Source organism: Arxiozyma heterogenica (assembly GCF_036370985.1).
Source record: "Arxiozyma heterogenica strain weizmannii chromosome Unknown scaffold_11, whole genome shotgun sequence".
Lineage (NCBI taxonomy): Eukaryota > Fungi > Ascomycota > Saccharomycetes > Saccharomycetales > Saccharomycetaceae > Arxiozyma > Arxiozyma heterogenica.
In genome coordinates this window covers 940867-959552 of record NW_027042664.1, presented here as the reverse complement: position 1 = coordinate 959552, position 18686 = coordinate 940867, and the positions used below count along the sequence as shown (strand labels likewise).

General features: G+C 29.4%; 10 protein-coding genes across 10 annotated transcripts; 5 read left to right on the top strand and 5 right to left on the bottom strand.

Moving 5' to 3' along the window:
- Positions 1-100: 100 nt before the first annotated feature.
- Positions 101-1642, top strand: POL31 (DNA-directed DNA polymerase delta subunit POL31; the record flags this gene model as incomplete). The annotated part of the gene is made up of 1 exon (XM_064857076.1): positions 101-1642. One exon carries the CDS (start codon positions 101-103, stop codon positions 1640-1642), a length of 1542 nt encoding a protein of 513 aa, XP_064716209.1.
- A 2805-nt stretch (positions 1643-4447) lies between these two features.
- Positions 4448-5578, top strand: PWA37_000398 (uncharacterized protein; the record flags this gene model as incomplete). Its single annotated transcript, XM_064857075.1, has 1 exon — positions 4448-5578. The coding sequence occupies one exon, from the start codon at positions 4448-4450 to the stop codon at positions 5576-5578; it is 1131 nt and encodes a 376-aa protein (XP_064716208.1).
- Positions 5579-5914: 336 nt separating this feature from the next.
- On the bottom strand, positions 5915-7036 carry PWA37_000397 (uncharacterized protein; the record flags this gene model as incomplete). Its single annotated transcript, XM_064857074.1, has 1 exon — positions 5915-7036. One exon carries the CDS (start codon positions 7034-7036, stop codon positions 5915-5917), a length of 1122 nt encoding a protein of 373 aa, XP_064716207.1.
- An 878-nt stretch (positions 7037-7914) lies between these two features.
- Positions 7915-8766, top strand: VOA1 (Voa1p; the record flags this gene model as incomplete). The annotated part of the gene is made up of 1 exon (XM_064857073.1): positions 7915-8766. One exon carries the CDS (start codon positions 7915-7917, stop codon positions 8764-8766), a length of 852 nt encoding a protein of 283 aa, XP_064716206.1.
- Positions 8767-9029: 263 nt separating this feature from the next.
- On the bottom strand, positions 9030-9257 carry VMA21 (Vma21p; the record flags this gene model as incomplete). Its single annotated transcript, XM_064857072.1, has 1 exon — positions 9030-9257. One exon carries the CDS (start codon positions 9255-9257, stop codon positions 9030-9032), a length of 228 nt encoding a protein of 75 aa, XP_064716205.1.
- A 502-nt stretch (positions 9258-9759) lies between these two features.
- On the top strand, positions 9760-10566 carry SRB5 (Srb5p; the record flags this gene model as incomplete). The annotated part of the gene is made up of 1 exon (XM_064857071.1): positions 9760-10566. One exon carries the CDS (start codon positions 9760-9762, stop codon positions 10564-10566), a length of 807 nt encoding a protein of 268 aa, XP_064716204.1.
- A 254-nt stretch (positions 10567-10820) lies between these two features.
- Positions 10821-12668, bottom strand: NOP7 (mRNA-binding ribosome synthesis protein NOP7; the record flags this gene model as incomplete). Its single annotated transcript, XM_064857070.1, has 1 exon — positions 10821-12668. The coding sequence occupies one exon, from the start codon at positions 12666-12668 to the stop codon at positions 10821-10823; it is 1848 nt and encodes a 615-aa protein (XP_064716203.1).
- Positions 12669-13173: 505 nt separating this feature from the next.
- On the top strand, positions 13174-13749 carry GTF1 (glutamyl-tRNA(Gln) amidotransferase subunit F; the record flags this gene model as incomplete). Its single annotated transcript, XM_064857069.1, has 1 exon — positions 13174-13749. One exon carries the CDS (start codon positions 13174-13176, stop codon positions 13747-13749), a length of 576 nt encoding a protein of 191 aa, XP_064716202.1.
- A 194-nt stretch (positions 13750-13943) lies between these two features.
- PCP1 (rhomboid protease PCP1) lies at positions 13944-15032 on the bottom strand (the record flags this gene model as incomplete). The annotated part of the gene is made up of 1 exon (XM_064857068.1): positions 13944-15032. One exon carries the CDS (start codon positions 15030-15032, stop codon positions 13944-13946), a length of 1089 nt encoding a protein of 362 aa, XP_064716201.1.
- A 607-nt stretch (positions 15033-15639) lies between these two features.
- On the bottom strand, positions 15640-18567 carry MDR1 (GTPase-activating protein MDR1; the record flags this gene model as incomplete). Its single annotated transcript, XM_064857067.1, has 1 exon — positions 15640-18567. The coding sequence occupies one exon, from the start codon at positions 18565-18567 to the stop codon at positions 15640-15642; it is 2928 nt and encodes a 975-aa protein (XP_064716200.1).
- Positions 18568-18686: the final 119 nt, after the last annotated feature.

The window sequence follows — 18686 nt, the reverse complement described above, 5'->3', positions numbered from 1 at the left end:
TTTCAATATTTACTATTTAACAATAACATAACAGAGAACAGGTCACAGTTTAAATTATATGGAATTCCTCGGATAATCAATTTGATCTGTTTTATTTACAATGGATTCATTATTACAAAAATTTAATGAGAACAGAAAGAAAGATCCAGAAGTCACATCCAGAGTTCAAATTGATGTTGATTTTGAAGAAAAGAATCCATTCGAGTTGAAATGGAATGAAAGAGATTATGACAGTCAGTTTTTTAATATCTACAAACATAGATTAACTGTATTACGCGGTAGAGTTGAATCAGAATGTGAAAGAAAGTGGAATAATGGTTTCCAATTAAATGGAAAGTCTGTTGTTAAGAAAGATAATGTTTTGGATGTTCAAGCTGGTGAACCTTGTTGGTGTATCGGTACCATCTATTGTGAAATGAGATATAAGCCAAATGTTTTAGAAGAAGTTATTAATGATACTTATGGTGCGCCAGATCTGGTAAAAAGTTACGTGGATCCAGATGGTAGTGATCAAATTATGTTGGAAGATGAGAGTGGGAGATTATTGCTTGTTGGTGATTTTATTAAATCTACACCATTTATTACCGGGGCAGTGGTAGGATTGCTAGGTATGGAAGCTGATCCTGGAACATTTCAAGTATTAGATATATGTTACCCAAAAGGTTTAAATCAATCACCTATGCCATTCCCTATTATAAAGGATAATATTAATAATAAATACAACAATATTGGTACTGAAGAAATTATACTAAACAATACTAATGAAAAAGTTGCAATAATTTCAGGACTAAATATAAGTTCGACTTCACCATCTAATCTATTGAAAGTGAGATTATTACAAGAATATTTGAATGGAAGTCTTCAAGGAAACATTGAGGCAATGTCTAAAATATCTAGATTAATTATCTGTGGTAACTCGATAGAATATAATAATGGTTTTGATGCAGATCAAGGTAATATAGTATATTGCCTTGATCAATTTAGTCAATTTTTAGGGAATATCTTACAAACTATTTCAGTGGATGTTTTACCCGGTAAGAATGATCCTTCTGACAAATCATTACCACAACAACCATTACATAAGGCATTATTTAATGATAAGTTAAAATCATACTTTAATAAAGAGAATAGGCCAATACTCAATTTGGTGACTAACCCATATAAGTTTAAAATTAATGGTTGGGACATTTTAACAATATCAGGACAGAATATTGATGATATTATGAAATATATTATCCCATATTCTAAAATGGATGATAATACTAATGATGGTGATGGAAGTGACAACACTGAAAATGTTAGTGAAAGTAATGATAATATGGACATAGACGCTGGTGAAGGGGATACAATGGAACATCGATTAGATTTAATGGAATGTACCATGAAATGGCAGAATATTGTGCCTACATGTCCAGACACTTTGTGGTGTTATCCATATAAAAATAAAGATCCCTTTATCTTGAATGAATGGCCACATTTATATGTCGTTGGTAACCAGCCAGATTTTGCAAGAAGAAATATAAAAACATCTAATGGAAACCAGATTAGTATGCTCGCAATACCAGAATTTTCTAAAACTGGTAAAGTTGTGATTTTAGATTTAGTAACATTACAAACAGAGATTGTTCAGATTGATTTATAAACATGAGATACTTAAAAAAGTGATGACGATGATGATATCTATGTTATTTTCTTGTAGAATAGTTAAGTAGGATAAATGAACATTTGAAAATAGAAAGATTTTTTTAAAGGCAATGCTATATGTTGCTTTTAATTAGAAAAGAATTGTTTTTTCTTAATCCTAATATATTTATTGTGCTGTTATTTATACCATTTAACTACATCAACCAAGAATGGTAATAAGTTTCAGTCACACGTGATCTTTGTCGTATAATTTACATGTTTTAGGAAAAGAAAGAGGATCATATTGTACAAAGATCATAACAACAAATATAATTAACTATTCATTTAATTATTAATTTATTATTGTTATCTATGACCTGACAATAGTGAATATTCGTAGGAAACTTATTGGAATATAATGGTTGTTATTTAAGAAGAGCATATTTAAATTTGAGTATTCTCTCTTCCTTTTTTTTTTTTATTAAAAATGATAAAGACATTTTGTTGTTGATGGAATATGATTTATTGTATTTGCATTTAATTGAAGGATAGAATGTTCTTGATTTATTAGTTAGTTTCCTATATTATTATTGTTTTCCAAACCATAAAAAAATAAAAAAGTTTTGTATGTTTGTATGTCATTTAATTGATGGAATGCTTAATTTGAACAGAAGATATATGTGATCAGTAGATAGGAATATATAATTGATAATACATTGATAATGTAGTTTTTAAGGATAAATGTAAAGTATGTATAAAAACTGAAAATTATAGAACTTTGAAATATCTTTAAAGTAAGTAGTGCGAATTTCTCTTAAATATATGCATGATCGAGAAGTTGCTTCATCACTTTTTATAACTGGGTTCTTGTGCATCGGCATATTGAGATTGAATGTATGGCCCATTTAGATAAGAATATAATAAACCATAGCAAAGAGAGTGGCTAAAAATAATACCGTATTGTAAAAATATGGATGTGCATATGTATATTTATAGTAAATCGCATTCAGATTATGCAATAAATTGATAACGATTTTTCGCTCATTTTGTAAGGACTTATTTAATGATAGAAAGTGGGTATGGTGATTTTCTATAAGGTTTTTTTATTTTTATGTTGTTAATAATTTTTGAAAAGAACATTTTTTGGATAACTGTTTCAATTTCTATCCAAATTTGCAGATAATTATACCATCACAAAGAGAAGAGATCAGTAGTAAACTTGACGGTATGGTATAGCTTTCATTTAGGAATTCAAAGAAATTTCATTTCTCAAAGAGGTCATTTTAAGATTTTATTATATTTTTATACAATTGATTATTTTATAATTAAGAATGAATATACTGCTTTCAGGTAATCAAGGAATATTAAATTATAAATATTAAAACATTTAACTTTCTAATATCCTCTCATTTTATATTCTATATGACATTGTTAAAGTTTTTTTTCCACTCCAAAATCAAAAGTTAGGAAATTACTTTAGCTAATTTTGAATCCTACAACATATTTTCATGTCACAACCATAAATATTCTGTATTTTATATTATATATAAATATATATATAATATACCAATATAAAATAAAATTATATCTTAACAAAGAATGTTTCTCTTCCTTCTCTATACATAATGCTTTGAATTATTAGACGGTTAGACAAATATGTCATAATAATTGTTCCAAAACTTATATAATACTGCTACCCTACCATCAACCTTGCCTGACACTATTTTTGCTTTCCCTAAACAAAGAAAGCTTCTACAAGATTTTGGATATTATTGTACATGATTAATTATATTTACTTGGAGAGTCTTCTGTTGAACAGAAAAAAAATATTTATTTGGTTGAGTCTCAGAATTATTTTTCTATATCTCTTCACATTCTTTACCCTACAAGAATTCTCAAGAAGAAAAGACTAGGGGTTCAAACGCCTACCTATCTGAAGAGAAGAAGGTTCTAAGTCTTACAAATTTCATATTTAATTTTCTGCTAAAGATAGACTCAAGAGCAACAAATATAATTTCTCATCTTCCATTCTCAAAAACCATTTTTCATTCTATTTTAGTTTCACACACGCTATTATTTTATTATACACGCATATTTCAAACCTAACAGAAAATGAAAAGGATAATAAAAAAAAAAACCAGAAAAAAAAAACAAACACGAAACACGGCAGAATTTTTTAAATAAATTTGTAAACACGTAAAAAAAAAAAAGAGAAACGCGAAACGCGTAAAGAGAAAAATAATAAAAAAATAAACATTATTTCAGTTCTTTGCCAGATCTTGCAGCATGAGAAATGGCATCTTGCCAGATTAAAAACAAAAAGAGAACGTGAAATATAATACACCTTCTGCACATCGAAGGGGGATACGATACTTATTACTGATAATCAGATTGTGCTTAATTTATTTTTTTTTTTTTTTGATTTTTTTTTATTAATAGGGAACGCGTATACCTCAATATAATTTTGTTTGCTTTACCTTATTTTCTTTTTTTTATTGCCTTATTGTATGGTATATTGAAATTAAATTCGTGAACTTACCCAATTTAGGAATAATTACTTGGTAAAGTTATTATTACTAGTTTGTTCTTTTATACTATCTTCATCATTTCGTATTTAGTTCTTCTATACTATCTCACAACATGATTTTAATAATGGTTTATATAAGAGAATATATATATATATATATTGTAAAGTAGGGGAGTGATAACCATATGTCTTTTTGTAACTGACTTGCGCAACATATCCAGCCAAGCTACTGCTCGTCCATTTTGTCAAACCTTGTAGCCTACATCTACCAACCTACTATAACTATCATCATATATCATGTATTCCAAGTCCCAGGAAAGGCAAGCTTTAGCAGACGTATCTATTAACCAACCATTATTACCATCTGCGATCACTTTCACAAATCTACATGCAGATCCAAATAAAATATTTAAATGGAGAAGGCAACAAAGCCTAACAAACAGTTTCATTGCATCCCCAATGGTATCTCTAACTAAAAAAAGGTCAATTGATTATATAGATGTTCAAGATAAATTGTCCCAAAAGAAACTGAAAATATGGAAAAATTTCCAAGAGTCTGACAATGACATTGATAGTAATAGCACTAATGATATCAAAATGGTCAAAGAATACAACTCCGACATCTTTAAGTATTTCTACCAAAGGGAACCTATATTATCCCCCGCTTTCAATTATACAAAGGACAAACATTCAATGTGTTATCTAAGACCCAAATTAAGAACTATATTGGTGGATTGGATAGTCCAAGTTCATGAAAAATTTCAATGCGTTTCTGAAACGTTATTATTGTCTATTAATATAATGGATAGATTCTTATCTACATCTAAAGTTTCTACTTCAAAATTACAATTGGTCGCTATAACTTCTCTATTTATTGCCTCTAAATTCTATGAGATTAACTTACCTAAAATCTCCAATTATGCATACGTCACAGATGGCGCTGCTTCTATCCGTGATATTAAACTTGCAGAATATCAAATCTTGAAAGCATTGAATTTTGAGATTGCATGGCCAAACCCAATGGATTTCATTAGAAGAATATCCAAATCTGATAACTATGACGAAAGAACAAGAAAATATGCTAAGATGATCATTGAATTTGCATATTGTTCAACTTTATTCATTCATTTGAAACCTTCTTTACTTAGTGTTTTATCCATGTATATTGCCAAAAAGATGACCATGCAATCTGTAGAAAAGGATAAACAAGAAACAGAAGAAAATTTAATTAAATGGCTTACCCCATTTTTAAATAATGAAGATTATCATGATTTAAAGGATTCTTCTAGAATCATAAAGAAATATTCCTCATTATTGCTTGATGAAATAATTAATCCATCTATGAAAATTGAATGTTTGATTCAAAAGTTTAAGGATCAAAATACTTACAATGATTTCATTAAAAATTGTAAAGCATTAAAAAATTAAACAAAACAAAAATACTAAAACATTATTGCATCATTTCTATTGCTGACTGCATTCTAATATTGCATAATATTATGCAATGTTATTTCATCTTTTTTTTTTTTGCATTATCATTTCCTTATACACTATTTAAAGTAAGTGAACATATTTATTAGCTATACAAATAATAATACCAACGTAGGGATTAGTAGGAATCAATTTGTTCATTTACTTGTCACTAATAAAATCTACATTTCATCTATAATTAATAAGCATTGCATATTTTAAATCAATAAATGAATAAATATATATCTATATATTTCTTATTTATAAAAAATTTTTCTTTCGAACTTCCACTTTTCAATAATTAATATCTTCATTTAATTTTGAATATTTTTTATTCTTTTTGGATCTTCTCTTTCTTTGTTGTTTCAATATTGCTAATACCCACTCTTTACAGATTATGGAAGCTTTCAAATACCTTGTTGATTCATATTTATGTTGCAAATTTGAATGAACGATTGGAGATAAAAGAAATTTAATTATCAACTTACATATAAACACAATATCTTTCTTTTTATAACCACCAGAATAATCAACAAACTTTGAATCCCATTCGTGTTTACCGAACATCCTTCTTGATAGAAACAACGATGCGGCCGCACATTGGGCTCTAGGAAAATGTATAAATGTCTTTGAATCAATTGAGGTGATCTCCAAAAGATATTTTGCTATAGTTCTTCTTGGAAGGTCAAAATTATCTATTAAAGTCAATCTTCTCAAAAAATTTAATGGGTTAGCGAAGCTTAAATCATAATTAATTGTTCTTAGTATTATCCTTTCAAAATTTATAATATCATTAATCGAATAGTTACCATCAGTTTGAAGAGAGTAATATACTGTTCTTGGTAGTACAATTTCTTCATATTTTGCTGCAATAAAAAGACTTGTTATAGCCAACAGTTGTAATTCTTCACTATGAGATGAACTTTGTTGAGCTAAAAACTGGTATTTTTCGATAATATAGAGAGTCAAATATAAAGTTTCTTCTAAGAAACCAAAAATCATGTGGATTTTAATGATCCAGTTAAAAAGTGTCTCTTTGTTGATTACTTCATTTATCGTGTATTTTTTATTTAAAAATTGAGCGACAATCTCTTTATCTAATTTGTATAAATACTTGAAGATATCCTCTGTATACTCAGTTACATCCGTAACATCCAACATAAATTTTTCCTCCTTCTCATACTCTGTACTATCTATATTACCAAGAATATTTTCATATTGTAGATTAGTAGAATGTGTAACAACAGCTGCGCTATGATTAAATATTTTGTTTTGTCTATTTATCAAATCATTAGCGTTCAATATAATGTAATGTTTAGAGTTACTCGAATTTTTCTTGCAACTTTGTACATGTTCTTGATTATTTGTTGAACGTGTAATGTCACTGAACGCTTCCCTATTTTGAATTAACCGCATACTTCTTTAATTGGTTACTACTACAATCCAAAAAAAAAAAATGAATAAAAAAGACTAGATGTATGCTGCCAATATGGTAATAGTCCTACCTCTGGTTTCAATTAAAACATCTGTCCTTTATTGATCGCAATAAAAAAATTTGTGACCATTTATTTTTTTTATATTCAAATATCTTTTTCTTAGTGCGTCACAAAATCAAAACACAGATACCTATACATATAAAATATACACATATATACATGTAAAATACAATTTTTTATGTCATCCAGTCCTAAAAAGGAAAATTTTTTACCTTAAAATCAAAACACTATGCACATTAACATTTTACATAAACAACCAAATTGAAACCACTCTACCCTCTTGTTCTTGCTATAACACATGCTACATTGATTATAATACTGATATAGCTGAAAAAAAAAAAACACAACTAATTGTTTTATTCGATTTAACATGCTTACATACTGGTTCTTGTGTACCACAATCAATATATCTCACAACACTAACGATTTGAAGACGCAAAGAAGCGGAATACACTGCGGATTCTGTTTTCCGTGCACACATTCCGTCAAAAACTCAAACAAAAGAACTATCAAAAAAGAAGGAAAAAAATATGCCAAACCAAAAAGGATTTAACAAACAAGAGCATCCTAGATTTGTAAATCGAGATAAGCATGATAAAGTGAAATACTAACTAACCAAATAGAGACAGTATAATTCTAGACTACCCAATATATCTACTATAAAGTGCTGTAACTAGATATTAAATAAATATTCCTGGCAAACTTAATAATAACACCACCAAACCTTTATCTAATTCATTCCCATCTTAATTTTTTGTTTGCTTTGAGTTAGTTGTCCCTTTCTAGATATAGGAGGTCATGTTAGGAAATATATTACCTACTTTGTTTGTTTTATTTACACAACTTGTATCTATTATTTTAGCCAAAAATGCAAACACCAATTCAACGTCATATATATCCATTAGAACTAAAGATAAGATAAATTATAGATTATCATCAACTTTAGATTTGTTAAATCATGCTACTTTAGATCAACCAGTAATAGTCTTTGAGTTTGAAAAATTTAAAATTATTGATTCTCTGATCAATAACAATAACCAGGATGAAACAAATGTGCAATTTTTAGATCAATTCTTTGAAAATCATATAACTAACATTTTAAATAATGAATCAAATTTAGAGAGACCATCTTTTGATGCTCAGTTGGCGTTGTTTGATATTAAAGATATCGCACAAAGTGGATCTAGTATTTTATATGATTATCCTGTTGAGGATTATAGTATCTTTTGGTTTAAATTTCAAAAGAAAAATTATGAGATTTCTAAAATCAATGATTTCATTGAAAGTGCATACATTTTCTTAGAGGAATATTTAAACATTAATATTGATATTTTGATTAATACAAAGGATATCGTATCCTTAGAAGAGTTAGATACAGCTATTACCAAAAACAAAGAAAACAATTATTATGAGGATAGTGATAGTGATAATAACATGAATGATAAGACAAAACAAAAAGAGGAAAACCAAGATAACACACAGAATGATGATGGTTTAAGTAAAATATGGACTGAAGGGTTAATCATGTGTTTAATTGTTTCGTTCCTTCTATTAGGTATCCTAATAGTTGCCTTATCCTGGATTATGAGTATTGAAATCAGTTATACAGCTTTAGAAAAGCCAACTAATCCAATAAAAAAGACACAATAAGAGATTAATGTTAGGATAGATTATATAAGCTATTATTATAAAAATATATCCACTAAACATCAACTTATACAAATATATATATATATATATATATATATACATACTATCGAGCTATTTTTATATTTTTTGTTAAACTATGTACTGTGTTAATAATAAAACCAGTATTTCCTTCATCTTTGATATGCCCTTCATTTATTCATTTGTTGAAATATACACAAATACACACGTATACGTATATACAGACATAATATAAATGAATAATGTTAAGCTTGTTTTTTTTCATTGGACTCAACCTTAATATCTTCGGTAAATGCAACTATAATAAATGCAATTAATACAACATTGGCTACTAAAGCTGCCAAACCACCAGATATTATAGAGTTGGATATATAACTATTTGAAATAAAGAAAGTTACTAATGGCAAAGCTATCATACAAAAAGTTGCAATAACCAATTTCTTTATCACAGAACGGGGAACATCAACTGCCATGATTCAAATAATGTAATTCTGGTCTCAATATAAAAAAAAAAACGAGTTTGTCTCTTCCCTCTTCTACAAATTTACTCACTATACAAGCACCACTATATATATACTTGTAACCTATCCCCCCTTACCCAACTTTTATAAATATATGATTACACATACACGTATAAACAATAAACGACTTAGTTACCACATTTCATTAATGATATGGCTAATTCTACTGTCTGATTATTAAAGATAACAGCTAGTAGAAATGACCTTACTGTGGTTCCATCCAATACAGTTCTCACCTTCCATTCAATTTCTTTTCCCTTCCTTGACCAACTTCTCTTTTTTTTCTGCAATGTAAAAACTTCACAAACTTTTGGTCTTCGAAATCAAAGAAACATATTTAAGAAGGTATATACGTATTTTGTACACACTCTACACAAGCCGATTTATGAAAACAATTGAAATAGTTACATATTGACAGCTAAGTCTGATACATATCTACACCCATCCTAGAAATATGGTTCAACAGTTAAGTCTTTTCAGTGCGATTGACGATGGTTCGTATAATCTTTTTCTAGCCACAATGACCACCTCATTTGGTACAGCTCCAATTATATATTCTAATTTATCTACCATATGGAAACCTGATCCAAATTATGAGATATCTACTGTTAATGTTAAAAACCAACTGGTTGAACAAACAAGGATCAAAGTGAGTAAAGAGTTACCTTTGGAAGTGATACCAAATATTGATGATAAAATTATTGACTATAATTTAATACCTCAATTAAACACAGATAATTTACCAGTAGATCACACTTTTATTGATAAAATTATAGATAATCAACTAGACACACCGATAAATAACAATAACCTTGTAGAACATAAATCCTTCAACACAACATCTAATAATTGGGCATTTTCTATCTCTGATATCCCAGCAGCAGGGAGTACTCGGAAAGTCTCAATGCAAACAATTACTGAATCAATCATACTAAATACATCAGGAAAGGATTCATGTTTGCGAAAATTTATGAACGAATTATACTATATATTAGATTATCAATATATTACTATAGGTGTTAAATTTCATTTAAAACACAATATCATTCTAGAATTATATAAAATATGGGATGTTAAATCTAGGAAACAAATCACAAAGAATGGATATTTAATTAAAGCATACACAAATGTAAATAAATCTACAGATTTGGATCAAATCAATCGTGGTGAACAACAGTTACTCAACTTACAAAGAGATTTACAAGGCTATGTCGATCTAAAAATACCAGATCGCAAATCTATGGATAGTAGAATGCAATAAATAAATCAAGGTCTCTAATATCTACTACCATCAATATACGCATGTACATGTATACATATTTTACAAGAGAGACTAAGAGTGCATTTTTTATTTTTTTTCTTTTTCCTTTTTATTTTCTACGTTTTATTGTAGGTAATATAATTCTTGTTTATTTATTATACAGGTATTAATGCATATTAATTGATTTGAAAAATTGTATACATATAACTTTGATAAAGAGATGATCACTTCCTCTTAATTCTATTTTTTTATTTTTAATCTTCCTTATTAAGCTTCTCTAACTTCTTCTTAGTCTTTTCAATTTGCTTCTTTTTCTTCTTCAAATTCTCAATCTTTTCAACCTTCTTTGCGTTTGAATATTGCATTTTCTTGTAAAGTTTACGCTGTTTATTACTCATCATTATCATCTTCATTTCTTTTTCTTCTTCTTCCTCAGTCAACTTTTTACTCTTCTTTCTATTATTTGTTTTTTCCTGTTTATTTTTAGTGTCATCTGCCATGTGGGCTTCACTGTAAGATATACCTTTTGCTTCTAATTCCAATTCCTTTTGTGCAGCAAGATCTTCCACATCATCTTCATCTTCATCGTTATTAAGAGTAATACTGTTGGCTTCTTCATCATTATCTCCTTCTTCAGATACTTCACTTTCACTTTCACTGCTTTCTCCGTTGTCGTTTTCCTCATCTTCTGCATTTGGATCATAGCCACTAGCATCCCCCCATGGTGAAAGATGTGGTGGTAATGGTTCACCAGGTAAATATAAGTTCGCTGGCACTAATTCACCCTTGTTGATACAATCAAAAATCCATTGAGGTTGAATATAAGTTCTACCAGCAACTTTATTTTTTAAAACTGGTCTATCCACAATTTGATGTGTTATTTTAGTTAAATCAATATCATCTTTATTTTCCAATTGATCCAATGATATTTCACTGACAATATTACCACCTGCAGATAAGATTAAAAATTCAACTATATCTAATGGTACTTCTCTACCAACATAGAATACAAAGTCTGAGAATAATGTTGCTATTGGAGAGTCATATTGAGATGGTTGAGCTAATATATCGCCAGGATTTTTACTTTTGTCTTCAAATGTGTCTAATTCAACATTTTCAACACTTTCCTCTTCCCTTTCTTCTCCTTTACTATCTAGTTCATTTACAAAATCTTTATCTGCTGTCATCGCAGCTTTTAAAGTCACATCATCTAATGTCTTAACAGTTACCTTGTCACCATTCTTAGGAGCAGAAGATGGTTGATTATCATTATCAAGATTCAATAAACTGTTCTTTTCATTTTGTGATTCCAAGATATAAGAAGTTATACCACTTATTATCTTATCCTTTTCATAATCAATCTTTGGTGGATAGACTAGGTCAGCATCAGTGTATAACTTATAAAGAACAAAATGCAATAAAGTGGAATAAAATTCCAAGAATGTAACCATAATTCTAAAATCAATATCTGATGGAATATTTTCTGGAAATTTATAAGGAACAATCCATCTAATATCTTCTCCTCTAACAGAAGCTTGATAATAAACACCTTTTATAGAAACAAAGACTTTTCTAATTAGCCTTTCTTTTGCAACAAATGCTAACCATTGGTTACATAATCTTTGGGCATCTTGAATAATTTTTGATGAAACTTGATTAGTAGCAGGTAGATTGGCAAATAAGAAAAGCATGTTTAAAGCATCGTCGATATCTCTTAAAGCATCTGGAAAACTTGGATAACGTTCCTTAATAATATGATCTAATTTATATGTGCTTCTGTTTTCTTCCAACTTTTTAGCAGCAGATACTTCACCTCTACCCAAAGCTCTGGTTAATTTCTTAGCAAATGTTTTATGCTCTCTAAATTTAGCCAAAACAGGTTCATGCATCAAATATTGAATATCTTTGGCATAATAGAAAGTAGTGGGAGCTGTAGAACCTTTATTAGCTTTCTTCTTATTTCTTGGTTCTCTTGGATATATACCTTTGAAAATACATAATCTTCTAAAATCTGCTAAAGAAACTTGTAATTTCTTAACAGCTTGGGTTCTAGTAATGAAATTCTTAGCGTTACCTCTTGTATTCTTCTTCTTAATTCTCATCTTTATAAGGCTACAGCTTGAAATATAATGTTTGTTCGTCTCCCTTCCTTAGAAGAAAGTAAGCTAATAAATAGGAAATTTATCAAACTTGAAATATACATGTAATCACAACTCACCAAATAACACTCTATGAAAAATGCCATGCAAATAAAATTTATTTTATGTGGTTATACTATCAAAGCTCATCTCATCGCAACTTTCTTTTTGGTTCTAACAATTGTCTTGCAAAAAAAAATTTTTTTATTCCTTTCGTACTAAGTTATAAGAAAAAAGTTTTCACGTGATTTTAAGTTCTGATAGCGCCAAAACCTTCTAAGTATTTATAAAATTGGATTTAATAATAAAAGCATAAGGAAATTATAAACTTAAAAACTTTTTATTCAAACTTGAAATTACTTATGTTAACATACCCACTCAAATGAAGTAACTAGAGAAAATTTGAACTATTTTGATCTAAGATAGTTATTAGTGAATATTAAGAAATATTGAGAATACTTACAAATCAATGTCATCAAATAACTTAAGGAAATTTTCTGCCATTCGACTTTTAAAAATACTGAGGAGGAGACAGTTGTATTCAACAAAGTTTCAAAGTAATACAATAGGTATTATGTTTAAATCTCAGGAGGATATAAATAAATTTTTTGAAACAAACTTTTGGAATAGTGAAAAAGTATTACTGGACAATCAATCTACTCCAAATGGAACTAAATCATCAAAAGCTATTAACCCATCCAATGAACTGATTTTTAAATTATTGAAATTGTCTGGATTATCCCAAAAGGATGTTGATATAGAAGAGATTAGAAACACACTTAAAAAGCAGATTCAATTCATTAATATCTTGCAAAATATTGAATTAACCGAAAAAGAGACTTTCTATGATACAAATAACGCACGATTATTACCACGTGAAAATACATCTTTAAAATATGATAATTTATTGGAATTGATTGAAAAACAAAAGGGTAGCGTACGGCCAAGTGAAATAAGTGGTTCATGGAAACCAACATCCTTAGCTTCAAAATCAATGAATGGTTATTATGTTTTAGAACATGGACAGATAAAAAATAGAAAATAATATATTTTTAGTTCTACAATATGTACAGCATATCTATGTAAATATGTAATTATATTCCCAAAGGATAATTTATACCCTACCACTATTTACATACTAATATCCTCTAGGCAATCAATAAGAAATAGTGGATAAAAAACAATAACGGGTATTTATCTGAATCTAGAAATATTTGTATAATAGTTAATTTGATATTTTCAAAACCATCTTGACGATGTTGATAATGATTCACTCCATCTTTTGTTTAATCTATTTCTTTTTTCCTCAATCTTTTTTTGAATCAACCAGCCATACAAAACACCTATGGCAGATCCTCCAAGGTGTGCTGCATAATCAAAAGATCCCCACCTTAAAACACATCCAGTTGCATTCCATACAATCGAAGCCAAAAATGCCACCCAGGCACCACCTGGAACAGGGAAAATAAATAATAATATTTTTGCATTTGGTATCAAATAAGAAAAACAACCAAAAACACCAAACAATGCGCTACTAGCTCCTAGACTTGGACTGACTGTAAATATTCTGGCCAAAACTGGATACCACAGAGAGAATAACGATCCTGCAATAGCACTATTCATATAGAGTGACAAAAAGTTCGCTGATCCTAACATAGTAGCCAAAGTTGTGCCAAAGGACCATAATGCTAACATATTCATACCTAAATGCCAGAATTCTTGATGTGAGAAAGCACTAGTAATAAGAGACCATTTATTCATCAATTGACCCTTTTGTAATAACATATACTTTTGAAGGAAAGGCACTAATCTTGGAGATTGCCATAAACCAAATATAGCTATATTAATCCCTAAAATAGTGTAAACTAAATCCTTAGGTTTATTCCGAAAATACGTGAAAGGAGGAACATACTCGAATAGTAAGTTTGATGTCATAAATATCCCTGTCATAGCAGCAAGACCAATAATTGTAAGTTTACCTAATGAATCGCTGGATCTATGATTATTGTTATAATAATCACATTGTTGATATTGTTGAAACCTATTCAAACGAGTATATCTATCAGCCACATCATCTTGCCAGCTAGCTTTTCTTATTATAGACGTACTAAAGTTTCTTAAAGGGTTTTGTACCTGAAGGTATAATAAGCTATGACTATTACACGTTATCTTATTTTGTTGTTGTTTTATGAGACGATTGGGTGGAAGATGCAGTATACTGAAGGGTTTAATTTTATTTAACATAGGATTACATGCCAATGTTTTAATCGGCTTCAATAATAACTTTCGTTTTGTATCCGAATATAGTACATAATTGATTGGCAACATTATTTCTGTGCAGGAAAAATAAAGTTACAATATATTATAATAACAAATTAAATCTAACTGTATATTTCTGAGTGCAACTGAAAAGATCAAATTTTATAGTATCCCATGTGTATTCACAATATATTGATATAAAGTTATGTCTCAATGTAGGTTACCTACCTATGTGTGTACCTTTACTTGTGTGTGCATTTGTGTGTTAGAATCTTCGTACAATGAAGTTTTACAGGTCGTTTCGTTCGCTATGATATTTTTCTTTTTGATTGTTTTGAGAGAAATATTCTCCAGGAAATAATGTTTGGAATCATTTGACGTGTAAAGGGAAACTAACGATATCTTTAAATTGAACTGACAAGTATTACTTACTTTGAGAACTATAGATGGATCAAACAGTAAGATGACTTTGAGGTGTATAGCTCTCCTTTAACAATCATTACCTTCAAACTAAAAAGGAATATTACATACAGAAAATAGTATGTGTTATATAGTTTATGATTTCAATTAGTAAAACTACAGGAATTTATTTTTCTATGTATATATTTGATTTACAATATTACTGTGGATCGAAACCTTAGTTAGTCATTTGAAACTATATCTTTAATCTCAAATATTACTCTTCAAAGTCAATCAAATGTACTTGCCCATCTGGAACAATCACACTCACCGGTCTTTTCTTTGGTCCATCTGTCAACTCAGAGTTCGGTGTTTCATTGCTTATTTCTTCATCCAACCAAGAATTCTTTAGAAGAGCACCCTTTTCTTCATCGTCACTCATTACATCCATTATGTGTGTATGAGTAGCCTCATTTCCATCATTAGTAAAATCATCTATATCATCATAGGATGAATTTGCTACCTCTGTCGAACTTTGCATGGAATGATCCACACTTGATGCTGCTGCTGACCCACCTCTTGATGTCACAGAATCTACACGAAGACGTACCTGTTGAGCAACTCTCCTACCATCAGCAACTATTCCATCAAGCATACACCGCAGAGCATTTCCTCTACTGTTGTTACTAACATCAGCACTATAATCTTTATTAACGTAAATAGATGATCGTAATGTCTTAGCAAAGAACAATTCATATGTTTCATCTGCTAATATTATCATTCTAAAGCTTGCTAAATCTAAAACTTTCGGATGCGTTGGATCAAGCGCTACATTCGCCTTTAAACTTTCATATATTTTCCCTTTATCTTTAGATTTTTTATCAGAATCTTCATCATTATCTGATAAATCTATCAGATCAATCTTATTGGACAGGTCCACTGTCTTTGCATATTCAAAAGATCTTTGTAAGAAACTACTAGCAGCCTGCAAATAACGCTCTGACTGTTCTGTTTTATATTTTAGTTCATCAACTTCATATGTTGTTGGTAATTCTATTTGCTTATCATCTTGAATGTCTTTAAGTTTCTCTTGAGCAATTCTTTCAGCAATATTATCTTCTATAGCTCTCTTTGTTAACATATCAACTAATCTCCCACTTTTCCACGGTTCTGTTAAAAGTAGTAGCCCTTCAGACAATTGAAGAACCTCCTCTCTTTGTAATTCTCCATCATTGTCTTTATCGTATAAAGAAAAAAAATAATTAATAGATTCTAAAAGATCTCTAGTCATTAATCTATCCAAACCGACTACCACATCATTTAAAGTCAATTCGTTTAAATTAGATGTACCCCATTTTTGAAATAAAATTTTTAAGAAAGTCGTTCTTTGTTTATTGAATGCAGGGTTAGTCTCTACATTTATTGGCTTTGCCCATTCACAGAGCTTAGCCATAAACTGAACAAAGACATCAAAAGTCATGTTTGATGAGCCTATACCCATACTGATCTTATGTGTCTCAATACTTTGATAATAAATATCGTAAACATTAGATAAATTCTCATCTGTTAGATGGAATACTCTTGGTAAATGACGCAATTGTGTTTTCTTCACATACGTTTCAATGTTTTGGAAGATCTCCTTTTTATATCTATTCCTTTCTTGTGCAATCATTTCGTCCGTGATAACACTAAATTCCTTAAATGATGTTACTAATAATTGCTGGAATTTTGTAATTTGTCTATATCTAATATTTGGCGAATTTGGATGAATACTTTCACCTAATGTTCTGAAATAGTTCTTAATGATGACAATGAACATGCTATCATCATCTGCTTGTAAAATATCCTCTGCATTAATCTTCAAAACAGCCAATGCAACTTGAAAAATAGTTTTTGCACCTTCCATGAAAAACATATCCATGATTCTTATGGCATATTCTAATGGCATTGACGTATAAAATAAAGATAAAAACCAAGGTAAAGACACTATAGATAATTGGATGTTATGAGCAACAATATATTCCCAGAGGACTGGTAGTTTTTCCTCAACAAATGATTCAAAAACTCTTTGATCCAGCAGTGTACCATACATAGTCTTTGAATAATAACCAGGTACATAAATATCACATATATTGCAAAGACACCAAAACGCCTGTTCTTCTGTGAGGTAAATTAATAGTGCAGCACAGACTATATTCATAGCTTGACAATAACCAACATCTGGATTCTTCCAAGAATAGGCAGTTAAGACATTTCTTAACCTCCGAATACCTTCTTCTGTTTGATAACCCAAATATTCTGGAAGAGACCTTTTTAAGTCCTTTTCAATCTCCTCAATAGCTTGAGAAGTTTTACCCTGATTATCCTTTAATATTTTATTATAAATACCATCATTAGCATAACATAAATACATAGCTCCAGAACAAAGATCCCATATTTCACCTCTCATTCTATTTGGTAATCCAATTCTGACTAATTTTTGAAAATTTGGATTCTTCACTATAGCTATATTTTGACCATTTAATTTAAAATAATCAAACCACATTTTCAATTTTCTTTTTTCTTTTATTAAATCGACTGTGCCTGGATATTTAAATGTTTGCCCCAGACCAGCTTTAGGTGGATGTACATTTGGAGTTCTCAATACGTTCTTATTTATAATGAATTCTGAGTAACATGTATCTAAGAATTCAGATAATAGTCTTGCCTTTGGAATATTATCCTTTAAATTCTTCTTCAATTGCTCGCAGAATTGTTCCGATCTATACTGAAGTCCGATAAATTGGATAATAACTTGACTTCCTGAATATAAAGTGATCACTAATGCAAAAGCATAAGTAGGCGATGGTGATCTTTCCATTTTCTTGACTGTGGAGATATTAAGAATCATCTCGCAAGATTTCCCATCTATTGTATCCTTAAAGACAAGATAATGTGGGGTTAAATAGATTCTACCAGAGAATACATATGCTACCTTTTCTCGGGGATTGTGTTTTAAATCTATTACAGAATGCTTATTACTTTCATTCGTATCATAAATGCTAACAAAGGAGACATCTGCATTAATATCATCTTGAATATTTTCATTTGGCGGTAGCTTATAAGCTAATTTGAATTTTTCATCCCTGCTAATTGTACTACCGAAACTTTCTGTTATTTTATCAATGAAAGAAGCCTTCTGTCTTAATGTATTGAAAAAAGACATTCTTATTCAATGCTATATTATATAAAGTCAGAACACACAAAGAGAATATAGGTTAGATGAAACAAAATAAATATAAGGTGATGAAGAAATGAAGATTGTTTATAAACAAATTTTCTCCT